Below are 23,849 nucleotides of genomic sequence, written 5' to 3' on the forward strand. Positions count from 1 at the left end.
AAGATGAATGTGTCGATTAAGAAGATGGTGAGGTTTATTAGGATGCTTGGAAATATTTTGAATGAGGAGTGGCAAATTGCTGATTTGATTTACTTTGAGGCAGAAATACATTTTGGAATAGTAGATGGATTGAGGGAGAAGATAGAGAAGATATTTGGAATTGTACCTGAAGATGTTGGATTTGATTTAGAAAGCAAGAAGTTTAGAAGGCATTGCGGATTGAAGGAGGTTTCTATTGCTGGATGTGTTTTACATCGGGGATACAGCCTGGTGGTTGAAGGACCGAAAATGAGTGGAAAGCATTGGCTAGTAGAGGAATGCTTGAAAAGGCTGGATTTGAATGTAAAAATGATAGAATGTGTGGAGGAAAAGGATACTGATGGGCAGGTGGTGATTTTTGCTGAAAGTGGATGTTTGCTGGATAAGCAAGTTGCAGATGAAAGCGTTGTACTGAAATTGCAGAGGCTGTTGAGGTATTCGATAGACTTGGAGAAGCTTTTTTCGATGATTGGAGAGGAGCAAGGGAGTGATTACATAGAGAAAATCAAGAGTTCGTTTGTAGATGAGGAGGGAATTGATATTGATGTGTTTTTGGGAGGCAATATATTTGAGCAGGTATTTGAGATACCTGAGACTGAAGATGTTGTGGCAAGACATCCAGATGGGTGCAAGCATTGCAGTGTGGTAAGCATGAGGTCTTATTGCAAAGCGATTGATTTTGGAATGTGTTTTGTAAAGATTAGTAAAGAGTTCCGGTGCCGGGAGGCAAAGAGAAGAAAGTTTTTGGACGACGGAATAATCAAGATTGAGGAATTTGAAAGAGAAGTAAAGCTGTTGAGAAAGGAGTCTGCAGTAAAGAAGGAAGGATTGGAGGACCTGAGAAAGATCATTGATGCGAAGCTTGGAAAGATAGCAGAGGAGCAGTTAAGGATGGAGAATGAAAGGAGGAGTATTGAATGCAAAAGACGAGAAATTGATGAGTTTCTTGAGCTGAGCATTGAAAGAAGAAGGATAGTTGATGAGAAGCTTGGGTATGCCAGAGAGTTGCTTGAGGAGTCGTATAAGGGAGTTCAGGAGATGTCGAAAGGAAACCTGTCTGAGATCAAAGCCATGAACAATCCGCCAGAGATAATCAAAAACACGGTGGAAGCGGTTTTTTTACTGATTGAAGGGCGGAGTAGAGTGGAGGGGCGTGTTGAATGGAAGAGGCTTGTCCAGTACATGAAAGGAGAGGATTTTGTTGCAAAAGTTATGAATTGTGGTGATGTGTGTGTTTGCATTATGCTGGAGAAGCTGATGGATGATCCTGGATTTACATATGAAAGGGCGGTGAAGGCGAGTAAGGCATGTGGACTTTTGTTTTCATGGGTTGCAGCAAAGCATCGGCATGCAAGGATTTTGCAGGAGATCGAGCCACTGAAAGATGAGATAGGAGAGATAGAATGCAAGATAGTGAACAGTCAGGATCGGCTGAATGCGGAAGAGAAGAGGCTGCGAGCTGTTGAAGAAATGATTGACGGGATGAAGAATGAATATATGGAGCTTGAATGCAAGCTTGAAGGCATAAAGGCGGAAATTGAAATGATTGATACGAAGGTTGGGCAGATTGATTGGGTTGTGCAGTCATTGAGTGATGAGATTGAGAGATGGAGGAAGAGCAAGTATGAATGCCCGATAGTTTATATGCTAAGCAGCAATGAATGGATGTTTGACCATGTCAGGAATGTGTTTGTGCGAGATTGCGACATTGAAAGAGTAGTTGAGGGGCGAAGGTATGTTTGCACGCGTATTGGAGACAAAGGCTACAGACAAGTTTTGATGAGCAGCGAAGAGTATGGGAATGGTGTTGTGGTGTATGGATGCGAGATATTTGATAGGGAGGTGTACAAAGCTCTGAAGAAGCAAATGCGGAGCCGAAGGAATATGCTGATACTTGTGTCTTCGAATGATAGGAATATGTATACAGAATACACATACATGTGCAATAGCGAAGAGCGATTCAAAGTTGAGGAAGAGACAGATCTGGAAGAGATGGAGGAGAGCCTGATTAAGTTGATTACAGGGAATGGCGCGTTGAGTGAGATATTTGAGCAGAAGAAGAGGATGGATGTAGCAAGGGAAAAGGAGAAGCAGAATGCATGCAGGAAGAGGATGTATGCAATGCTTAATGGGATGTTTGATGAGAAGAGCAAATCTTTTTTTGAACAATATGCAATGAGGCTTTCATTCAGGATATACAAGGAGTATGTTGAGAAAGTGATGTACATGAAGGTATGCGAAGGAATACGAAGTGATCATGAGGTGTTAAGGCTATTTGAGAATGACAAGATGGGAGAAGTGGAAAAGATGATGCGTGAATATACAGAGTGCTTTTATTCAGGGATGGAGCGTGGATCGAAGAGAAGAAGCTTGGATGTAGTAATGGAGATAAAGGATGATTGGTTTGATTATACATTAATGATGGCATGCGATGAGATTATATATGCCATTGAGAAAGAGATTAATGTATCGCAAACGATATCTGCAGGAAGTGCTGAGAGCAATATAAGAATATTTGAAATGCTTTGTGAGGTATGTGCCGAGGAGAAGATCTACTTTGTGAAGAACATTCATTTTCTTGGAGATGTGAAGAAGACAGGCAACTGCAGGTTTATATTTACGATTGATGAGGGGCAGAGGCATCGATTGGTTGATGATACAAGACTCGTTTTTTGTAAGATGGATATATCGAAGGAAGAGATCAGAAGATACGCTCTTTCTGCAGCCAGAGTTAATGACGAATTGATAGACTTCCATGTGAGGATGGCGAGCATGAATCCTGACTTGAGTATAAGGGACCTTATTCTCTATGCAGAAAGCAAGGATGAGTGGAATGAGGAGTATCTAAAGACATTGATATATCGTTGTAGAATAGATACCTGAAGTGTTAATGAAGATGTGATGATTGGTTCTGTTTTGTGGTGTTATTAGTTTAATTTTATCTGATGAATTTTCTGAGGAAGCTTGAGAAGGTGAAGTGGGGTTTGTGCTCAAGCACTCTATGGAGGTCTGTTCTGAACAATGGGCCGGGTCTTCTCGACTTTTTTTCAGCGGATGGCTTTATACGCTGAGTATAATTGCTGGTGCTGAAGCATCTTGGCTTGTATTCAAGCAAGAGCTTTTCTTCTGATGTGCTGTGCATGTGTTTATCCAGCATGAAAATTTTGAGCCCAGGCATGAACCAGCTTTTTGTGCAAACGGAAAGAATAGCGGATCCTCGAGAGGGGCGTCTTCAGGTAGTATCGAACATAGATGTGTGTGTGAAGGTAGCGGAGTTTCTTGAAAGCACGCTCGGACCGTATGGAATGGACAAGCTGTTTTCTGGGAAGGAGATGGTTGTTACGAATGATGGAGCAACGATTCTGAAGCAGATGAATGTGAAGCATCCTGTTGGGAAGCTACTGGTAGGGCTTTCTGAGGCACAAGATAATGAGGTTGGAGACGGGACAACAAGTGTTGTGATACTAACTGCCGAGATACTGGATAGTCTGAAGCCTCTGATAAAAGAAGGGTTTGAGCTTGGAGTGATTAGAGAATGTCTTGAAGAGCTGCAGGCATTGTGCGTGAAGCATCTAGATAGGCTAGGAGTGGAGGCGTCTGAAGAGATGCTGTACAAATTGGGAGAGACGTGCATTACGTCGAAAAGCATAAGGAATGAAAGGAAGCACTTTTCAAAGATGATAGTTGACACAGTGCGGCTTGTTGATGCGGATGACAACGAGTCGATTGGGGTGAAGAAAGTGCAGGGTGGTAGCATTGGGGATTCGTTTGTGGTTGATGGGATTTCGTTTGAGAAGTGCTTTACGTATGCAGGGTATGAGCAACAGCCAAAGAGGATAGTGAATCCACGGGTGTTGTGCTTGAATGTTGAGCTTGAATGGAAGAGCGAGCGAGACAATGCGGAGATCAGGGTTGGGAATGTGTCTGAGTATCAGAAGGTGGTTGATGCGGAGTGGGCAATAATCAGAAGGAAGCTTGATGAGATTTTAGACAGCGGAGCAAATGTAGTGCTAAGCTCGTTGCCGATTGGGGATTATGCAACGCAGTATTTTGCAAGGCATGGGGTGTTTTGTGCAGGAAGGGTGATGAAGGACGATCTTAGCAGGGTAGTTAGGTCGTGTGGAGGAAGCATTCTTGGATCGACGGAGTACTTGGAGGGAAGTGTGGGAGGATGCACGCTTTTTGAGGAGCGGCAGGTTGGAAAGGCAAGGTACAACTTCTTGCAAGGAGGAAGTATGAATGCATGCACTATGATACTGCGAGGGCCTGGAAATGAGGTTCTTGAGGAGGTCGGAAGGGCGGTGCATGATGGGATATGTGCGGTCAGGGTTGCGCTGAAAACAGGAAAGGTGGTGACTGGAGGAGGGTCGATGGAGATGGAGCTTTCCTGGGCAGTTAGGCAGAAGTCGCTTGAGTATTGCAACAAGAAGATGTTTGTTGCGAAGGCGGTTTCGCAGGCGTTTGAGAAGATACCTCAGCTGCTTGCAAAGAACTTTGGGCTGGACACCATAAGTGTAGTTCAGGATCTGAGGAAAAGGCATGCGAATGGGCAGGAGACGATGGGAATATGTGTGTGCGGGGTTGGAGATATGAAAGAGCTTGGAGTGTATGAGCCATTGGAGGTGAAGAGGAACATGGTCAAAGCATCGTTTAGTGCAGCATTGTCGATTATCATGATTGATTCGACGATAGTTGCAGAGAGAAGTCAATAAAAAGCATTTGACTGATGAGTAATGGATGTGTAGGATGGGCGTGTGGATGTGAAGATGGATGAAGATTTTTTCAAAAATGTTTAGTGCCCATATGAACGAAGAAGCTTGTGGTCTGTTTCTTCAGACGATTGATCTGGACTCGCGTAAGAGGAATGAGGCGGAGAGGATTTTGATGGAGAAGGAGAAAGATCCGGTGTTTGTGATGTCACTGGTGAGGGGAAGTATGATGGACACGAATGTGGTAGTGAAGAAGGTGTCTTCGCTTTATTTCAAGAATGCAGTTATCAATCAGTGGAACAGCGATGCATATGCACTAGCGAAGAATGGATTGATTGAGGAGATTCTTGACATGTTTCTGTATGGAGATGATGTGACGAGGGTGTCGTACAATGCGATTCTTGTGCATATTTTCAACAAGGAGAGGAGCCTTGACCGGATTGAGGTGCTTTTTGAGAAGGCGTCGCGATTTCTGAAGGTTCCTGATGTGAATCATGTGTATACGGCGTTGAATATGTACTCGAAGGTTTTTGATGCGGATGAGATTAGGTCGAACATAGAGAATATTTTGGAGAGGATATATGGAGGATCTGGCAGGGATATTCTTGAGAAGGTGCACATGTTTTTTGAGATAGGGGATTATGGGATGCTGAAGGTTGGGCTGAATGTGCTGGTGAAGTCGTACTGCTACTACTCGATTCCGAAGTACTTGTCGTGCATAGAGGCGTTTTCTTACGTGTTTGGGCTTGCATTGCGAACGATGGGACTGGAGAACAACGAGGCTGAGGGAGTTCTTGAATGCAAGGAGCTGGCAGCGAATTTTTTGTACAGGGAGTACAGCAAGGGGCTGAAGAAGTTTTATAAGAACAACGAGCTTTCTGAGTATGTGAAGGATGTGAATAGGCTTCGCGAGGTATATCCGATGTTTCTGAAGGTTTTGCAGGAAAGAAGCAAGTTGAGAGAAGGGATTGAGGTGTGTGCGGTGGATTTTTTTACACTGCTTGTGTCTGATACGACGTTTGGCGAGTATGTGGAGAGGGATATCCCGTATTTGGTGTTTGGATATATACTGTCTGTGTATTCACTGTCTGAAACGGATGAAGAGGACTTTGAGAAGGATGGAGAGAAGTACCTGCGGGAGAAGTATGGGTACTTCCGAAGCACGCTGCGAAGCAACTTGAACGGGCTGTTCCGAGAGATAGTGTCGAGGATGAAGAACAATGATGAGAAGTTTAATGAGATGCTGAAGTGCCTTGTGTCTGTGCTGGACAATTGCAAGGAGAATCCAAGCAAGGAGAATGTGAGGATGGCTTATGGATCGTTTTTTCTGCTGGCGAGCATCAAGAGCACTCTTATGAAGAAGGCAAGGAATGTGCTTGTGTATGTGATGATGAACCATGTGATTCCTAATCTAAGGGGGGAGTGCTTGGTGTTGAAGTCGCAAGCATGCTATTTTTTGTCGATGATTGAGGAGGACCTACCGATTGGAAACGAGGCGATTGGGCTGCTGGATGAAGTGCATGGATTGATGATGTCGAACCATCGTGTACTGTATGTAGAGGCGACGCTTGCGATGTCGTTTTTTATGTCGAACGAGGTGGCGAGCGAGAAGTTTAAGCAGCTGATACCTGTTGTGCTAGAAAGCATACTGCGACTATTGAATGTGTATGATCTTGAGCCACTGACGATTCTACTTGATACGATTACCGAGTACTATCCTGAGGAGATGGTGAAGTATGCGCCCGAGCTTGTGAGGTCGATTTCTGGGATTGTTATTACACACCTATCAAGCAGTGAGGAGCTTAGCGAGGAGAAGGCGATGCTGGTGATGGGGTTTCTGAGGAATATAGAGAGCCTTATTCTGTCGCTGGACCATGGGTCTGCGGTTTTGGAGCATGCATACATGAATTCGTATGATGTTCTGTACTTTATACTGAATGAGGGGAAGGAGGACTTTTATCAGGAGATGCTTGATATTCTGAATGGGTATGTGTTTATGATCAAGAGGATAGAAAGATCGATGTGGGGGCTGTTCCACATGGTCCTGAATCTTCCCATTGATGATATCGCAATATATTCGTCGAATGTTGCAGACCTGATAGACAACTTTGTGACGTATGGGAAGGAAAGCGTGATGAACACAAGCATTTTAACGGGGATATACTCCGTGATATCGAAGTTCTGCTTATGCAATGAGGAGAATTTCTATGAGGATGAGTTTATGGATGGATGCAGGATCATTGAGTCGATTATCCTGAACATAGGCAATGAAGTGGTGAATGCGGATCCGTCCAGACTGGAGTTTTTCTTGAATGTTGCAGTTTCTGGACTATCGATGGTTGATGAGGGAGGAACAGCAATGGTTTATCTGCTTGAGGTGGTGATGAACAGCTTTATATTGCGGCCAAAAGACACCATAAGGCTTCTTGCAGAGCAGAAGCGGCTCGAGGAGATTCTAAGGAATCTGTTTACACAGCGTAACAACTTTAAGAGGGTTCATGACAAGAAGATATGCATGCTATTTATTGGAGCAGTATGTGGGCTGAGGGAAGGCGAGATTCCTGATTTGGATGTGCAAGGATTTATTGGATTTATGATGGCTGTTGTGACGTCGCTTCCGGCAGCAATCAAGCTAAGGAATCAGATGAAGGACGAGGAGAACGAAGAGGTGGATGAGTCGTGTGGCGAAGAAGAAGAGTATGTTTCAAGCGATGGAAGCTATGGAGATGTCTTCTTGGAAGAGGACATATACTTTGAGACGTCGTTAGATCATTTTGAGCCATTTGGATATATATCATCCATACTGAGCCAACCTATGCCTGGATCGTATGCAAGTAGGACTGTTCATGAGATGTCTGAGAAGCAGAGAAGTACGATGTTTAGTGTTCTGAACACGGAGCGAATTATTCAGAAGACTTGAGACATTACATTAAATTTATGGCTTATGATCAATGTCTTTGGCCTGCACTTGATGTGCGAGGACAATTTATCTAGATGCACACTTTTGTGATATATTTAGTTAGATGTGGAGGCAGACGCCAAGAATCCTGGGCTTGTTAAGCAAATCATCCACAAACACATCCATGTACATGGAAAATCTTGTATTTTGTTCGTTGACAACGGTGATTTTCCTGAAGTCTGCTTCGAAATACTTTATCAGGTCTTTGTATTGATGAAAGTTCACAGATAGCCTCAAGTAGAATAAAAATGCAGCCACGAGATACACATTTCCCTTGAAGTCATTAGCTGTTAATGATGAGCCTGTGTGCTGAGGCTTCATGCCTTCCAAGGTTTCGGCAACAACATCATCAATCAAAGAGATCGAGTCTAGCTTATGGATGAGACATATAAATCTATGTGGAGTGTTCCTGATCATGCCACCTATTGAATGAAGCTTGCATATTTCATTGACCAGGTTGTTGTATGTTAATGATCTCATCGTTTTGAATTCGTGTGATTCCACTATTTTTTCTCTAACCATCTTGCTAATTCTTGTGTATTGCATGCCGAGGGAGTGTGTAACTTAAAAATACAAGCAATATCTGTGATAGTGAATGTTTATTATCAAATCTTTTCAATTACATCAAGAAGCCTTTTGCTTTCCTTTGATGCATCCAACTCGCTTACATTCAATACTGTGTATCTCATTCTGACTTCATCGTTGTAGTTGTCTTGCTTTGACTTGACCTTGAAAACATACTCCTTGAAGTACACCCCCTTGATCAAGCATTGGAGATCAGCCGGCGACTCCTCACTCATCGTCTTCATTTCTTTTGCTGTTATTCCAAAGAAGCTTGTTGCCACCTCATCAAACAAATTCACCCACATTTGCCCAGTAAAGTCTCCAAGATGCATGCTAACCATGTATCTGTAGTTGCATTCCTCATAAGCCATATTGCACCTCTCGCATCTATAGCATCCGTTGCTCTCCATAGCAACCTTCTTGTTGCATCCTTCTCCCGGACATGATGCATACCACACCCCATCCTCTTTCAGAAACATCACAGTGCCTTGGATGCTCGAATACTGCAACTCGTTGTCCTTCACCTCCTGTATCAGCTTTCTCTTTTCTTCTCGTTTAGGAAGCACTATCTGGACATCCTTGCCCACTGCCTGGTACCATCCTGCAAGCTCATGTGATTCAGAAACATCCGGATTGATCAAGACCTGAGTATTTCCTGCCGTAGACACTGAAACCCCATTGAAATCGCTAACCTTCACAGACTTCATTCCAAGCACCATCCCGCTCTCAATGTCAAGATCCGCTTTTGCTCCCCATAGTGTTAGCCTCACGCTCCCACTCTCATCAACAATAACAGCATCTCTTTTAAGAAGCTCGTTCTGTGTGCTCTTGACCAGCACAGTGGACGGTGGATACACATCCTTCACAACACCAATCATATCGCAGTAGGCAATCTCTGGAGTCAGATCGGAGATCTTAACAAAGTTGAAAAAATATCTTGGCGATCCATCATCATCAGCGTGCCTGATCTCAGAGTTCTTGTCAAGAACAATCTCGTAGTCAAATGGATTCGTAGTGTATTGCTTGTTTGCCATCTTAATCGTTCCCTTCTCAATGGAGTAAACCTTTCCTATCTCAACAATCGGATAGAAAACATCCACTGTTTCCGAGAAGCACGTTACTTTCACCTGTGCACTTCCATCAGACACCTCAAAGTTGAACAGCTTTCCTTCCCCCTTCTGATTCGTAAATCTCCTTATGTCACTCTTCGCCATTACTCTTCCTTTGATAATCCATTTGTTGTGAAACGGATTCAGCATGTTGATTGGTGTAAATCCATCATCAGCGCTCTCGGCCTTTGGCCTCTTCTTTTCAGTGCCATATCCAATGTCTTCTTTGTGATTCTGCGCCACAGGCAATCTACTCTTCTGCACACTAGGCCCTGGGCTTGCTTGATTGTCACTGAACGAGGCATTCCCCGTGCTTATATTGACAGGCTTTCCTATCTCTACATTACAGTCCTCATACTCAAGAATTTCCTGAATGTATATATACACATTTCCATCCTTCGACCTCACGCTAAACTTGCCAGACTTTATCAGGCTCAACTTGCTGATCAGCCCCTGCTCAAAGTAATGCGTAAGCTCGCTTGAAAAAATGCCCTTCATGTATCCTACGCCATCAGACAGGTTGACACGATATCTTTGCTTGTCTCCAATCACAACCGACAGCTTCCCCAGCGATGTTATCTGAAGTACAGGATTTCGGTACAATGGATTGTTTATCTGGCTGTTGTACAGTGCCTCAACTGTTCCTGGCTCAAGCTTCATGAAGGGTTTACTCAAGACACTGAAATACCTGTGCAAGCAAGTTTATACATACGAAAGACAAATCAGTCATGCACCGATGATGCAACCGTTTCATGTCGGCAATATATCATATATCAAACGGTATGGTAAACACTGATGCACAGATGCACTGAGTCTATTGATGGCATACTAAGCCGTGGCGTCACAAATACCGAACTATTCATCGAAAGTATTCGTAGGCTGTTGGATAGCGGATGCGAGCATGCCATCGATGGGCTTGCTAAGTATCTTGATGCTGACAATCTCCCTACTATGCACATCTACTTTTCATTCATCCTTAGATACAGCACAAGCATGCAGCTACAACTTGAGCATCAAATATCCAGATTCTGGCTTATTAGATTCAAATGCCTACAGCAATGCGATCTGTTTAATGCAAGGCGGCCCGGCAGCACATGCGGCATTCGTATAGCACACGGTCAGCATCATGAAGATCATGACGGCGTCTATGAAAATGCAATATGCGAGTTTGCACGGCACAAGATCGACAATCTGGTGCTTGACACACTGGAAGGCCAACTGCGCCTGATCAACGAGATCCGCAAGATATACAGAATGACATCCCAAGGAGCACACAAGACAAAAAAACAGCGCGAATATAAACTGCATGGATCGTTGTACTTTCAGCACAGACATACAAGCACAGGTGCATTCTCGTCACTATTTGCTCCTGTACGCATAGTAGACGAAATTCTTGTCCAGGAAACAACAGTGTTTGCATCATCGACCTTTCCCATTCTTGTGCTGCTAAGAGCTGCAAGCAGCATGTGCAAGACAATATACAAGCAAGGCGATGACTTGACAACAGACATGTTTGTTCTTGAGACAGTCAGGTATTTTTCAATGCTGTTGCAGATCCAGCTAGTGACATATACCGTTATTCCATTGAGTAGGACTGAGGGATTGGTACAGGTTGTGGAAGGAGTAGACTTTTCAAGGATACACAGCTGTAGCCAACTTGAAAAATACATCGGCACACACTCAGATGTATTTATTGAGTCACTGAGCACATACACTGTCATCTGCTATGTACTGGGGATTGGAGACAGAAACCCAGGCAACATGATGGTGACTGCAGATGGATCGTTCCTGCATATTGATTTCAGCTATGTGTTTGGGAATGATCCAAAGCCTTTTTGTGCAAAAATCAGCATCTGTAGGCGAATATGTAAATATCTCAAGAAGGACACCAGAGTGTATGATGCATTCATTGCAAAGTCTGTCGATGCCTTTCTCAAGATAAGAAGGTCATATGGCAGAATCATCGTGTTCTGGTGCTTGCTAGTCAACAGTGGGATATTCAAGCTGGACTTAGACGAAGCATCAAGATTTGTGGCAGAAAGGCTGCTGCTTGACTGCTCAGCAGCGGATGCATCGAGAATCTTCGAGCGAAGCATGAAGAGCAGCATAGGATCGGTGCGGACATCGGTTGTTCATGCAATTAACCAGATTGCAGCATTCCTCAGGAGATGAACAGGTTTGGCCCATTAGCAACCCTTAATGCGTTATGCAAAAAGGATACTAAATACACTAATTGAGAAAGCCGGTAAGCAGAGCATGCCTAGGATAACGCCAATGCTTATATCGCTAGGGATTGGAATTGGATTCCTTGGCAGGAGGAAATGTTCGGATGTGAGTGATGGGACTTTAGCAGCTGGATACATAAGGAGAGCAGGGAAGCGTGTCTGGAGTGCAATATCTGGGGAGGAGGATGCGGTTGCAACGATTCCGAAGCAAGAGCAGAACAGACCTGCCCTGATGTTTGATAGTTCGACTCTTCTGTTGAACAAAAGGTTTTGGCCATTCAGCATGGACTTTTTTGTGTCAAGAAGAGCATTTGCCGATGTTTTTCTATTCCATGCAGCGCATCTTTATGAGCTGATCCATGTGTCTGAGTCATCAACGCTGTTTGATAGGATGATGATGCACAAAATGGATCCGTATGGATGTATTTCTTACAAGGTCTACTGCAGGGACAAAAAGAGGCTTGAAGGGAAGCATCTGAATAGGCCGTTGGAAAAGGTTGTGGTGATATGCACGAAGGACAATGAGTATCACTCTGACTTTTCACAGAATGTTCTGAGGCTGAATAGATGGAACGGAGAGCCAGAGACAGGATTGTTTGGATTGCTGAACTTTTTGCACAGCTTATACTTCTCAGGCATAAATGACTTTAGGCCAACATTAATGTCTTATACAGGGAAAGATTTTCATAAGGCGTTTGAGGAAGTTCAGAAAGCGATTTTTGTGGGCAGAAACATGTTTTCATGGAATGCAGGAAGGAAGTACGAAGGAAGAGTTGAGGAAATCAACAAGTGTAGGATCAGGGATTATGACGATGCAAGAAGGTTGATGGACAAGGATGTAAAGCACATAGATTCTAACGAAAGTGGATTGCCTGGTTTTGGATCGATCCTGAGTCTTGCAGCCAGAGTGTTTTTTTCATGAGGCAATGAGAAGTAGCGGAGTCCTGATTTGTGCAGTAAGTTTTGATGATGCTGCCTAAGAGTTATTCTGAGTGCAATGCGATCGAAGACATGAATAATAAGTGTGGTATGATGCCTACAGGAAGGAATCACTCTTAGGCAGCATTTGTAAATCTAAACTCAATACATGCGGATATATGGCAAAGCAGTTGGTAGACCCATAATGATAAGGAAGCAAGACATCATGTGTGTTGAGAAGATATCGTTTGGGCCGTTCTGGGAAGAGTTTCTTGTGTTTGTAGAGATTCAGGACATCCTCGGCGGGATGTACTGCCTACGAGTGATGAAGAAGAAAAAGATAATAGAGTATGGAGAGGAGGAAATGGTTGACCACGAGTATGTGGTTAGATCCATGATTAGGCATCCGTTTCTGATTAATACGGTATGTGGCTTTCAGGATTATGAGCATTTGTTTCTTGTTGAGGAGCAGTCAAGGAACTATTTAATGGAGTTGATACGAGCTGAGGGAAGGATATCTAAGAAAGCATGCAGGTTCTACATAGTAGAGATTGTGCTTGCAATACAGTATTTGCATATCAAAGGGCTTTGCTATGGATTTCTATCGCCTAGCAACATAATGGTAGGGGACGATGGGCATATCAAGCTGAAGTACAGTTTTCTGAACGAAATAGACAGTGTTGTTGGAGGGATAGATAGCAACATTGAGTATGCATCTGTTGATTACCTTAATGGCAGGAATCTCTCCTGTGCATCAGATTATTGGTCGATTGGCATAGTTATGTACCAGATGCTTGCAGGAATTACTCCGTTTGCATCGCAGGACATGGCTTCAACAGCTGCAAAGATGAGGGAAGGCAAAGTCCGTTTCCCGGTGTTTTTTGATGCATGCACCAAAGACTTGATATCGAAACTGCTTGTGATTGATCCAAGGCAACGGCTTGGATATGTGGATAGCGATGCAGCAGATATCAGGAAGCATCCATTTTTTGATGGAGTAGACTGGGGCAAGGCGTACATGAGAGCTGCTGAGCCGCCATTTCTATTTAATGTTGTCAAAAGCAAGGAGCTGCTGAAGCCTGCAAATCTTGGTATTCTCTACACCACAGACTATCTTTCTGACCAGAAGGATGGCTATGGACGTACATTTCGGCAGTATGGATCTGCACATGTACCTGAAGTTTATAGAAGCCTCTGGAGAAACGGATATATCTAGATGGCTTGGGTATTAGACTGCCAGGTGTTACAAAAGAAGAACGCTGTTTCACGAGTATTATAGCAATAAATAATTAGCATAGATTTATACTTGTTTTCTTTTTATCTGTGGATAGAATAAAGACTTTATGATCCTTGCGAGAAGGTCTTGGACAGAGAGAGGCATGATTCGAAAGATGTGGCTGATGGGGCCGAATATCCACGGCATGAAGTCTTCCCTTGTTCCGTTTTCGATGTCATTTACAACCCTGGTTGCGACTGCCTTTGCATCGAGTGCCCACACGTCTCTTATTTCGTTGAACAGCGTTGTGTTTATCTTGTATGGGTATATGATGACTGTATCTCTACCTTCTCGTCGTAGCGACTGATTGAGTGTGTGGATGAATGCCTTTGATGCGCAGTACATGGAATATTCAGGTAGGCCTTGCTGGGACAGCACTGAATTGACAAACACAAACTTTGTGTGCGGGATGTTTTTCAGCAGCCATAACTGCAGCTCCACATTCATGTGTAGCATGTCTGTGATCTCCTGGTACTCCATATCGCAGAATCTTTTGTTGCCAACACTTGTGCCAAGGTTTGAGATCACAATATCGAATGGAGTGCCGAGGTCAGGCTTTTGGAGTAGCAGATCCATCTGATGGTAGCTGAGATTTGGATGGAAGTATGGCTGTGCAGACCTTCCTATAGCATGCACATGCGCTCCTCGCTTCAGGAGTTCCTTTGTGATCTCGAGCCCAAGCCCTCTGCTTCCTCCAGTCACACATACAACCTTTCCTGAAAGATCAACTGCAGCCATTTGTAGGGGTGGCTAATGGCTTCTTCTTGATGCACTTAGGTACATGCATGGCCATCGGATATTCGCATGATTGTATTTCGTTGTTATGATTTGTGTTTTATTCATGTGCATGGGCTTTGAAAGCACTGCATGAGGTAGGATTAATCAGTAGTAATATAGAATTGCGAGGCTAGTGTTTTGGATGATGAGTTTATGAAATGAGGGCAGAGCCCCTGATGACAACACAGGAAGAGATTTCGAATGTGTTTAACAGCGAAGGAAAGATTCCTCAGATTAAGTATGGACTTGAGGCTGTGAATCATTCGCTGCCTGTGGTCACGGTTAGGTCGAAGGACATGATTGTGTGTGCAGCAAAGAGAATTATCCAAGACAAGCTTGAGGATGAGTGCCTGTCGAATTTTGAAAGGGTTTCTGAGCGGTGCTTTGTGTCGATTACAGGGCTTCCTGGAGATGTTGAGTATATTGTGCAGAGGATGAAAATGATTGCGAACAGGGAGACTTTTTCTCTTGGATTTGAAGTGACGCCTGATATTCTATGCATGCAGTTTGCAGACAAGATGCAGAAGTTGATACAGAGTTCTGCAGAACGGCCAGCAGCATTTAGTGCGTCTATATTTGGGTTTCATGGAAGGAAAGCGATGATTTATCAGACCGACATGTCTGCGATTTACTATCCGTGCTATTCAACTGTGGTCGGAGAGAAGCATGAGAAAATGAGTAAGTATATTGAGAAGAGCTATTCGGAAGAAGCAGACGACCGGGAGCTTGTTGAGCTGGCGGTTGGGGCGCTGCTTGAGTCGCTTGGAAGCGATTCGATATGCTCTGAGATGGAAGTTGCTTATATGAATGCGGGAGGGTCATTGAAGTACCTGAGCGCCGAGGAGGTTGATCGAGTGCTGCAGGAGATAGCAGAGAAGTAAATTGGTCTTGTAGGCTTTGTATTATTGGATGAGTGTTGGGCTGAAAGCGGCCATGGAGAGAATTTTGTGTTTTATTGGTATTGGTAGCAGGAGTGTGTTTCCTAATATAGAAATATGAAGTATGGGACTTAAAAGCTTAATTTAAGCAAATGCAAATGCAGTGAGAGGTACCAAAGTGCAATGCGGCGTGGAGTATTGGATTGCATACCGCCAGCAAGCACTTTTTGGAGCAGAAATGTGGATATGATGAGATGGATGAGATGTTTTAGTGGACGGTGCCTCATTACCAAGATAGGAAGATGGATTTTTATTGATAAAAATGGAAAAAAGAAAGCCCCAGAGATGGGAGCTGGAATGACGAGTCCTATTGTACAGGCAGCAGATAAGAACGAGAATGTGATGAGCCTAAAGACGGAAGATGAGATTGAGCAAGAGGCGTGCAGTGGAAAGATATGGCCGGCAACGAGGATCAGGATAGCCAGCTGCGAATGGAAGCTGTGGGGATCGATGGCAGCGATTTTTGCAATACAGGTGTATGTGTATTCGTTTGCAAGGATTTTGAAAGACTCGTTTGTGGCGTCTAGGCAACTGCCTGTGGCGATATCGTATTTGAAGACGTGTGTAGTGCTGCCGGTGTCTATAATAGCGACGGGGGTAGTGCAGAAGATGCTTATGAAGAATAGCATATCGAAGGTGTTTGACTACACGCTGATTTGTTTTGCAATGGTGTTTCTTTTGGTGGGAGCAGTAGGGTTTCCGTTTTCTTACTGGCTTCAGCCGAGTATGTACCGATCGCGAGATGTATTTGCAGATGAGAAGATGTCGTGCAAGGGGTTTGAGTTTTTGTTTGCGATATCGCTGATACTGAACGAGTGGCTGACGAGTTTGGTGTACTTGGTGGCGGAGCTGTTTGGGTCGCTGATCGTGCAGTTTATGTTTCTTGCGTTTGCAAATGAAGTTTTGACAGTGCGGCAGTCGCTAAGGTTTACGCCGCTGTTCTACATTATGTCGAATATATGCCTGATTCTTTCTGGAGGAACGGGGAAGACGTACCAGAGCAAATCACGCGAATGGAACTATGAGCAGAAGAGTTTTGCAACCAATTCGTTTTTTGTATTGTTTGGTGGACTGACTGGGATATCGTATTTGATCAAGAAGTATATGGAGAATGGGATTTTGAAGAAGCAGCTGTTTATCAGGACTGAGGGGGTCAAGAAGAAGGTGGGGAAGAAGTCTGCAGCTAGTTTTTCTGAGAGTATTAAGCTGATGGCGCAGTCGAAGTTTTTGATTGCTATGGTGTTTAATGCGCTATTCTACTATTCGGGAACGAACTGGATTGAGTCGTCATGGAAGAATGGGCTGACTGTAGCTGCGGAGGCGAAGAATAAGAACAAGGGAGACTATATGTCCGACCTGATGTCTGGAGAGCAGCTTATTGTTGGGGCGCTTGTTGCGTTTGTGCTTCTGACTCCAATTGCGACGCTTGTGCAGACACACGGATGGGCGATGATGGCCATAGTCCCACCGATTGTGGCGATGATTTCTGCCATAGTTGTGTTTGGGTCGGCGTTCTACAACTATCCCAACGGGTCTACATACAAGCCGATTTTGTTTTCGTCGGTGTTTAAGGGATACACGCCGAACTTTGATATTGAAACAAAGTGGGGAATGTATTGCGTGAGTGGAATGAAGATTGCAAAGTATGCGTTCTATGACATTGCGAAGGAGGCGATTTCTCTTCAGATTGATCCTCTGTACAGAGCAAGGCTGAAAGCAGTGTATGATGGGCTGAGTGGAAAGCTTGGAAAGTCAATAGGAGCATTCTATGCAATGTTCTGGTCGTTTATGGGATATAACGATGTGAGGGCAGCAGCGCCGTTTACGCTTTCTATATTTGGGGTGATCTTTCCGATATGGATCTACATGATTATGTATCTGAACAAGAGCTATAGCAACTCCGTGCAGACATCTACCTTTATTGGTCTCGACTTGATTTCTGAGAAGAAAGAGCAGCTTTAATAAACCAGTAAGCTATTTATGTATTGTGGGCTTTAAGTGATTTACACTTGCCAGTTGATTGGGGACTTTCCGTGTGAGGAGAGATATTTGTTTGCCTTTGAGAAGTGCCTGCATCCAAAGAACATTTTTGAGCTGAATGGGCTTGGATGGCCACAGGCCAGTACAAGATGCCTATGCCTATCTATGAATCTTCCCTTTGCTTGTGCATGCTTTCCCCATAGCATGAACACGACGTTTGTGCAATGAGTGTTTATCAGGTGTAGAATCCTGTCTGTAAACACCCTCCATCCTATATCTGCATGTGAGTTTGGTTTGTTTTTTGTGACGGTAAGAACATCATTGAGCAGCAGCACACCACGCTCTGCTAGCCTTGACAGATCGCCATGAGTCGGAATTACAAAATCCTCGATATCATGTGCCAGCTCAGTGTATATATTTCTCAGGCTGGGTGGGATTGGAATACCTATAGGAACCGAAAATGACAATCCCATTGCCTGCCCAACATTGTGATATGGATCCTGGCCAATGATAACAACCTTTGTGTGCTCTAGTTCAAAATAGTCCATGAATGAGAATATTTTGCTAACTGGAGGCAGATGATCTTTGTTTTCATGAAGAAACATCTTTATTTCCGCAAAGTACTGTTTGTCAAACTCATCTTTCAGATGATGCCTCCATCTTGTGCTTATGCCATGATCCAATTTACAATATTCGCATTTGCCAGAGCAGTTATTCTGCATAGACTCATTGCAAGCAACTTTATTGCTGAAAAAGACGTCTTCAAGACTCAGCTGTCTCTTTGATGTTTTTTCATCGGTACTGGCCGCGGAAGCCACTGCATTTTGCAAGCCATCTGCAGCATTTTGTGCATTTGAAGTATAAATATAAGCATACCGAGAGGTGCTGCTTCCTGTATTGCTTGTCTTGTGTGAATCAGTTATGCTACTTGATTCGTGCTTTTTTACACTCATACAGCGATGCACAATAATTTGTCAATTTACATTGCTACGGATTCAATGACACAAACAGACTTATAGATCAGATGCCACATTACATGGAGATCACAGAGAAAATATGGAGCAATACTTTATTTGTGTATGCATGGAAATACATCGTAAGCTTATACTGTAAATAGTAATTGCGTTGTTGTTTTTAATATGATCTGACATGTGTAGAGAAGTGCATGTGCTATTGCATTCACGACCATTTCTGGTAATATAAATGTATTGATATTTGCACAGTTGGGCTGATTTGTTTTTATGAGCGAGTAGTACGACCCCAAATGAGCTTGGCACGGTCGTCTATCTCCAAGGACGAGCATGCTTTTCAGACGGAGGACGAGCTTGAAGAGGCAGTGTATAAGAAGAGAGGAATTTTCAAGCACATCAAGATCGCAAGGAGCGAATGGCCGCGGGTGCTATATCTATCTGGCCTTTTCGGAGTAATAACGATGGTTCATACTATAATGGGAAACATGAGGGAGATGGTGGTGATGGGCAGGCAGGATCCAATGTCGATCTTCTTCATCAAGTCGATCTTTCTGCCGCCGTTTTCAATTTTCTTTGTGTGGATGATACAGATAGGCCTTGACCGCTTTACACCGTCGAAAGTGTTTGATATTGTTCTGATGTGTTTTTCTGGATGCTATGTGGTGTTTGGGCTGGGATTGTGGCCGTTAAAGCACTTGATCCAAATGGACCTGTACTGGGCAAGAGACATGTTTGGAGACGGGAAGATGGAGTCGATAAGGTCGCACTTTTTGTTTCCGGTTTTTCTTGCACTCAACGAATGGACATCGTCACTGTTTTTTATGTGTTCTGAAATGTGGGGCGCACTGGTTGCGTCGTATCTGTTCCACATGTTTTCGAACGAGGTGTCGACAGGTAAGCAGACGCAGAGATACATATCTGTGTACAATGTGTCGAATGCACTGTCGATTTTTTGCTCAGCCATACTTACGCTTGTGTTTAACAAGTGGAGGGACGGCGTGACGTTTGAAGTCAAGGAGATTGGATTCAAGATCCTTGTGCTGGTGTCGGCAGCTATTATTCTTGGGATACTAATGATGAAGAAGTACATGGAGAAAGCGATCCTGCCGGTGCCAGTGTTCGCAACCATGGAGATCAAGAGCGCAAATGTGATGCACAAAAGGACGTCTAAGAAGGATACAGGAAGCGGCATGCTGAGCTCGAAGGTTTTAATTGCCATATCACTGACGGTACTATTCTACGGAATAGCATCGACTCTATGCGATGCAACATTCAAGAATGGGCTTGCAGCTAGCTCTAAGTATGGAAACAAGTCAAGAGAGACGCTCTCGAACTTCTATAACGGAATGGAGCAGCTGATAATTTCCATATCGCTACTGATCGTAGTGAACAGCCCATACTCGTCACTGATCAAGAAGGGAGGATGGATATATGTGGCAGGCATGCCTGTGGCGGCAGCAGCATTTTCGCTGTTTTCGATTTTCTTGATTGCATTCTACAACGTAGGAGCAACACAGAGCGGAAATATTGTGTTTGGATCGCTTTTCAACGGATGGACACCTCTTCTGGCATTTGAGAATGGCATGGGCATGCTTTCGATAGCGATTTTTAGGCTGGGGAAGTACATTGGATCTGATGTGTCGAAAGAAGCAATATCGATGCAGCTAGATCCTCGGTACAGGGCAAAGTACAAGGCGGTGTATGATGGGCTCTGCGGAAAGCTGGGAAAGTCGATGGGGTCGATCATATGCATGGCAATGACGGGGATATGGGACACAACGGATGTTCGGAAGATGTCGAGTGTGTCGGCACTGATGATGGTTGTTATAATTGGCCTTTGGGTGGTTCTGATAAGATTTTTGAGCAAGAAGTACCAAGATGCAACAAGTAGTAATAAGTACATTGTGGTTGATGAAATAAAATAAAACGGTGTGGATGTTGTTTGGCAGAGCCAGGGATGTGGAATGAAGAGTAATTAAAGATTTTTGGTCTGATCGAAGTGCTTTGTGGATTGTATGTGCGGGAGTGTTTGTTTGTGCTGTAGATACACGAGTTTTATTGAGTTAGCACTATGCCCTTATGTCGTTGAAGAATCAGCTGAGAATGTTGAAAATGAACAGAAGAGCCATCCATGCAGAAGTAAAGCACCGGCTAAGGTTTGGAGAGACGGACGATCTGGATGATGAAAGCATTCTTGATCTTGTTCCGATAACGACGGAGTATACCACACCGAAGAGCCTTGCTTTTGATCGCCAGAGGCAGACATGCAGGCAGGAAGCGAAGTTCAATGTGAAGTTTTCGAAATTTATTAGAGAGCTGGTAAGATACGGAGACATGAAAGGAATAGAGTATTTGTTTGAGTATCTTGTCAGGAGGTATATGTGCGATGCATTCAATGCGAAGGAGATGATGTTTGCACTCCTACCGTTTAAGAAGTACTATATGCATGTTTTGCGATTGAGCATTAGGACTGAGTTTAGCTACTTTGAGCAGCAGGCTGTGCATTCATGCCAGTTTGTTGGGAACATGTGTCTGAAGGACAAGCATTTTTTTGATTTTTTTGCGGGGTATTTTGAGTATGCCAAGGATGTACGAGTGTTCTGTGCAGATGTTCTGGAGCATGTTTATGCAGGGATAGGGAAGACGGGGAAGGATTTTTCGATGCAGTTTTTTGAGATTGTTACGTGTCTTGTTGAAGTGGGGGAATGGAGGATGGCAGCTGATGTGTATGGTAAGGTCAGGAAGCATGTGGAGGAAGCATGCGACGAGTTTATTGAAGTTCTGAAGCCGTATGCTGATCTGAATAGCATTGATATGAGGCAAGACGATTCAAGCGAAGCAGATGAAATGAAGCCGTATGATGAAGATGCGTATTTTAAGAAAATGCATGATGATGGACAGGGTAGAGAGGTTCTGGGCAATATGGAGAGATGTAAACGATATGTGCAATGGATGGTAAGAGAAAAGGTACGCGATGGTGCATACACTGGCATTGAGCTAAATGTGCTTTTGGATTTGTATGGGGGCGTGAAGAATGAAGTTGAAGGAGAGATAATGGAGTATGCAAACCTATTGAGTGAAATGAGTGAGAAAAAGAGATTGATTGAGAGGCTGGCCAGGTGTTTTGGCAAGGAGATAATGGTGTTGGCCAAGTGCATGGGCAGTGATGATAAGGCCTACTTGGCAATGCTATTGCCTGAAGCATGGAGAGGATTGATGACTGAAAGCAACCACTCAATGGTGGTGATGAGCATTCCGAGAAGTGTTTTGAAGCAAGAGATACATGATATTATGAAGATGTGTCTTGGATACACAAGCTATGATGCAAAGGTGTTTGTGAATGAGCTTAATAATGATATGATTCTGATGCTTTTGAGGCAGTGCTGCAGCGAGGTTGAGATACAGAATATTATTGTGACATCAAGAGCGATTAGAATAGATCTGGCACCGCTTATTGTTGGTGAGAGGCTATATGTGATACCTGGATATTTAGACTATCTTACGGATGCATGCCGAGAGATGGATTCTGAAACAAGCTTGATGATAGCTGAGGAATTGAAAGGGGAGATTGAGAAGATGTATGGTGGGGAGATAAATGCATTGCTATTGGATTCTATTTGTAGATATATGCATCGGGTAGATGATGCAAGAGCTGTGAATCAGGTGGTGGAGAAGATTGTTGGAGTTGGGCACACGTCGTCTGCTTTTTATTCGATGCTAAGAATGCATTCTGAAATGCTTACGATGGATATCTGTGAATTGGTGCTGAATGTGAAAGGGATTGTAAAGGAGGTGCATTGCGTATTAGAAAGGCTGTATGTGTGTAAAGAGGACGTTGTTGACGAGTGTCTTGAAGAGAAGATGTATGATGCTCTTGTGTTTCTGTGCAAGAGGAAGGGCATATACACTGTCCTAAGGGGTAGGGATGGCAAGGAAGTGAATGAGCTTATGAAAATGATGTGTGAATATGATCTAGGCGATGAAGAGATGGATGAGTATGTGAAGTATTGCTCAGATCTTGTGAAGTCTGGATCGAGGGAAATGGTTGCAGTATTGCTTGATGAGAAGTATATACCTCATCTGATGAAGTGTGTAGGAACGGGTGGATGGAGTGCAACAAAAGCTATTTTGATCGAACTTATTAGACGGCATGAGAAGTGCAGGCAATGGTGCTTTGATTACTTTGTTAATAATAGCAATAATTTTGAGGAAGAGCTTGATCTTCTTGAGGAGATAGCAGCAGATGAATGTATTTGCATTGATGAGGATCAATTTATGGAGATGGTTTTGAGGTCGCCAGTGTATTTCAGAAGCGGGGTTATGGACACAATGATTAGGAATGGCCTGTTGCAAGATCTGCTAAGATATATTCCTTATGCTGTTCCGGGCATGATTGAGTTCAAGAAATATTCAGTACAAGTTTTTTTCGAGAAGTATGGAGGAGTGATGGGGATGTATGTTAAGGATGTTATTGTGAGGTTTCCGGAGATTGCAGGCTGTTTGCAGGACATGGAAGGCAGGCACCTCATTCTTGGAGGAATCAAAGCATATGAGTCATGTTTTGAAAACAGATATGCTGAATTTTTGTATAAAGTGATGAGTAGTCCTGGACTGGAAGTCTCTTTGGAAGTGTTGAAGATTGCTGAGAGGTTTGTTGAGCGGAATATTATGGATTTGAGTAGCAAGTTGATTGTAAGAACTGCTCTACTGTGCCTTGGAAAGCAGGGCAATTCTAATAATGATATGGCAGGAATGTTGATGAAAGTGTATGAGAATAGAAGGAGGGTGTTTTTTGAAATATCGAATGCAGGGTTTTCGATCTGCCACGAAGTTTTTAAGCCTTATATGCATGTGATGGTTGAAAATGCCAAGAATAATGACATTGAGGCGATTGTGTTTGTAACGAACTATCTCTATTGGGATGAAGAGTATATAATTGAGCACGGGAAGTTGGTGAGATTGATGTTTGATTTTTACTGCAATGAGGCAAATGTGATATATGCAAGATGTATAGGAAGTTTGTTGAAGCATAATGCCGATGAGATTCAGGCAACAAACAATTTAATTCTTGGATTCATGAAAGGAGACCGTGTGGTCATGATGCTTGAGCTACTTCAGGTATTATATCAAAAGGTATACGAGTACAAGAGATGCCTGGTCAAGAGCTCTCCATACTTTGCGCTTGTGGTTGATAGCACCAACAAAGAGATTTCAAGAGCAGCTAGGAAACTTTTCAAAGTAATTGAAAAGAAGCACAACACGACCGGGTATCAGATACTTCAATCATAGAGCTGTTTGCATGATTCAGAGTTACGCAGTGCATTGGGCCATATGTGCCAATTGCTACATGATATGCTTTGTGAAATATCGCCGATAGATCACTT

General features: G+C 43.5%; 14 protein-coding genes across 14 annotated transcripts; 10 read left to right on the forward strand and 4 right to left on the reverse strand.

The window, feature by feature from the left end:
• Positions 1 to 3: 3 nt before the first annotated feature.
• On the forward strand, positions 4 to 2,922 carry HK407_05g08570 (putative dynein; the record flags this gene model as incomplete). Its single annotated transcript, XM_060420838.1, has 1 exon — positions 4 to 2,922. One exon carries the CDS (start codon positions 4 to 6, stop codon positions 2,920 to 2,922), a length of 2,919 nt encoding a protein of 972 aa, XP_060276939.1.
• Positions 2,923 to 3,215: 293 nt separating this feature from the next.
• On the forward strand, positions 3,216 to 4,751 carry HK407_05g08580 (TCP-1/cpn60 chaperonin; the record flags this gene model as incomplete). The annotated part of the gene is made up of 1 exon (XM_060420839.1): positions 3,216 to 4,751. One exon carries the CDS (start codon positions 3,216 to 3,218, stop codon positions 4,749 to 4,751), a length of 1,536 nt encoding a protein of 511 aa, XP_060276940.1.
• A 58-nt stretch (positions 4,752 to 4,809) lies between these two features.
• On the forward strand, positions 4,810 to 7,668 carry HK407_05g08590 (uncharacterized protein; the record flags this gene model as incomplete). The annotated part of the gene is made up of 1 exon (XM_060420840.1): positions 4,810 to 7,668. The coding sequence occupies one exon, from the start codon at positions 4,810 to 4,812 to the stop codon at positions 7,666 to 7,668; it is 2,859 nt and encodes a 952-aa protein (XP_060276941.1).
• Positions 7,669 to 7,767: 99 nt separating this feature from the next.
• Positions 7,768 to 8,253, reverse strand: HK407_05g08600 (uncharacterized protein; the record flags this gene model as incomplete). The annotated part of the gene is made up of 1 exon (XM_060420841.1): positions 7,768 to 8,253. One exon carries the CDS (start codon positions 8,251 to 8,253, stop codon positions 7,768 to 7,770), a length of 486 nt encoding a protein of 161 aa, XP_060276942.1.
• A 59-nt stretch (positions 8,254 to 8,312) lies between these two features.
• HK407_05g08610 (replication factor-A) lies at positions 8,313 to 10,040 on the reverse strand (the record flags this gene model as incomplete). The annotated part of the gene is made up of 1 exon (XM_060420842.1): positions 8,313 to 10,040. The coding sequence occupies one exon, from the start codon at positions 10,038 to 10,040 to the stop codon at positions 8,313 to 8,315; it is 1,728 nt and encodes a 575-aa protein (XP_060276943.1).
• Positions 10,041 to 10,175: 135 nt separating this feature from the next.
• HK407_05g08620 (putative phosphatidylinositol) lies at positions 10,176 to 11,552 on the forward strand (the record flags this gene model as incomplete). Its single annotated transcript, XM_060420843.1, has 1 exon — positions 10,176 to 11,552. The coding sequence occupies one exon, from the start codon at positions 10,176 to 10,178 to the stop codon at positions 11,550 to 11,552; it is 1,377 nt and encodes a 458-aa protein (XP_060276944.1).
• A 27-nt stretch (positions 11,553 to 11,579) lies between these two features.
• HK407_05g08630 (uncharacterized protein) lies at positions 11,580 to 12,527 on the forward strand (the record flags this gene model as incomplete). The annotated part of the gene is made up of 1 exon (XM_060420844.1): positions 11,580 to 12,527. One exon carries the CDS (start codon positions 11,580 to 11,582, stop codon positions 12,525 to 12,527), a length of 948 nt encoding a protein of 315 aa, XP_060276945.1.
• A 201-nt stretch (positions 12,528 to 12,728) lies between these two features.
• On the forward strand, positions 12,729 to 13,739 carry HK407_05g08640 (protein kinase; the record flags this gene model as incomplete). The annotated part of the gene is made up of 1 exon (XM_060420845.1): positions 12,729 to 13,739. One exon carries the CDS (start codon positions 12,729 to 12,731, stop codon positions 13,737 to 13,739), a length of 1,011 nt encoding a protein of 336 aa, XP_060276946.1.
• An 84-nt stretch (positions 13,740 to 13,823) lies between these two features.
• Positions 13,824 to 14,537, reverse strand: HK407_05g08650 (putative short chain dehydrogenase; the record flags this gene model as incomplete). The annotated part of the gene is made up of 1 exon (XM_060420846.1): positions 13,824 to 14,537. The coding sequence occupies one exon, from the start codon at positions 14,535 to 14,537 to the stop codon at positions 13,824 to 13,826; it is 714 nt and encodes a 237-aa protein (XP_060276947.1).
• A 215-nt stretch (positions 14,538 to 14,752) lies between these two features.
• On the forward strand, positions 14,753 to 15,457 carry HK407_05g08660 (proteasome; the record flags this gene model as incomplete). Its single annotated transcript, XM_060420847.1, has 1 exon — positions 14,753 to 15,457. One exon carries the CDS (start codon positions 14,753 to 14,755, stop codon positions 15,455 to 15,457), a length of 705 nt encoding a protein of 234 aa, XP_060276948.1.
• Positions 15,458 to 15,799: 342 nt separating this feature from the next.
• On the forward strand, positions 15,800 to 17,476 carry HK407_05g08670 (TLC ATP/ADP transporter; the record flags this gene model as incomplete). The annotated part of the gene is made up of 1 exon (XM_060420848.1): positions 15,800 to 17,476. One exon carries the CDS (start codon positions 15,800 to 15,802, stop codon positions 17,474 to 17,476), a length of 1,677 nt encoding a protein of 558 aa, XP_060276949.1.
• A 41-nt stretch (positions 17,477 to 17,517) lies between these two features.
• HK407_05g08680 (uracil DNA glycosylase) lies at positions 17,518 to 18,447 on the reverse strand (the record flags this gene model as incomplete). The annotated part of the gene is made up of 1 exon (XM_060420849.1): positions 17,518 to 18,447. One exon carries the CDS (start codon positions 18,445 to 18,447, stop codon positions 17,518 to 17,520), a length of 930 nt encoding a protein of 309 aa, XP_060276950.1.
• Positions 18,448 to 18,758: 311 nt separating this feature from the next.
• HK407_05g08690 (TLC ATP/ADP transporter) lies at positions 18,759 to 20,390 on the forward strand (the record flags this gene model as incomplete). The annotated part of the gene is made up of 1 exon (XM_060420850.1): positions 18,759 to 20,390. One exon carries the CDS (start codon positions 18,759 to 18,761, stop codon positions 20,388 to 20,390), a length of 1,632 nt encoding a protein of 543 aa, XP_060276951.1.
• A 154-nt stretch (positions 20,391 to 20,544) lies between these two features.
• HK407_05g08700 (uncharacterized protein) lies at positions 20,545 to 23,754 on the forward strand (the record flags this gene model as incomplete). The annotated part of the gene is made up of 1 exon (XM_060420851.1): positions 20,545 to 23,754. One exon carries the CDS (start codon positions 20,545 to 20,547, stop codon positions 23,752 to 23,754), a length of 3,210 nt encoding a protein of 1,069 aa, XP_060276952.1.
• Between the last annotated feature and the right edge of the window lie 95 nt (positions 23,755 to 23,849).

Source organism: Ordospora pajunii (genome assembly GCF_021821965.1).
Source record: "Ordospora pajunii strain FI-F-10 chromosome Unknown Cg_05A, whole genome shotgun sequence".
NCBI lineage: Eukaryota > Fungi > Microsporidia > Ordosporidae > Ordospora > Ordospora pajunii.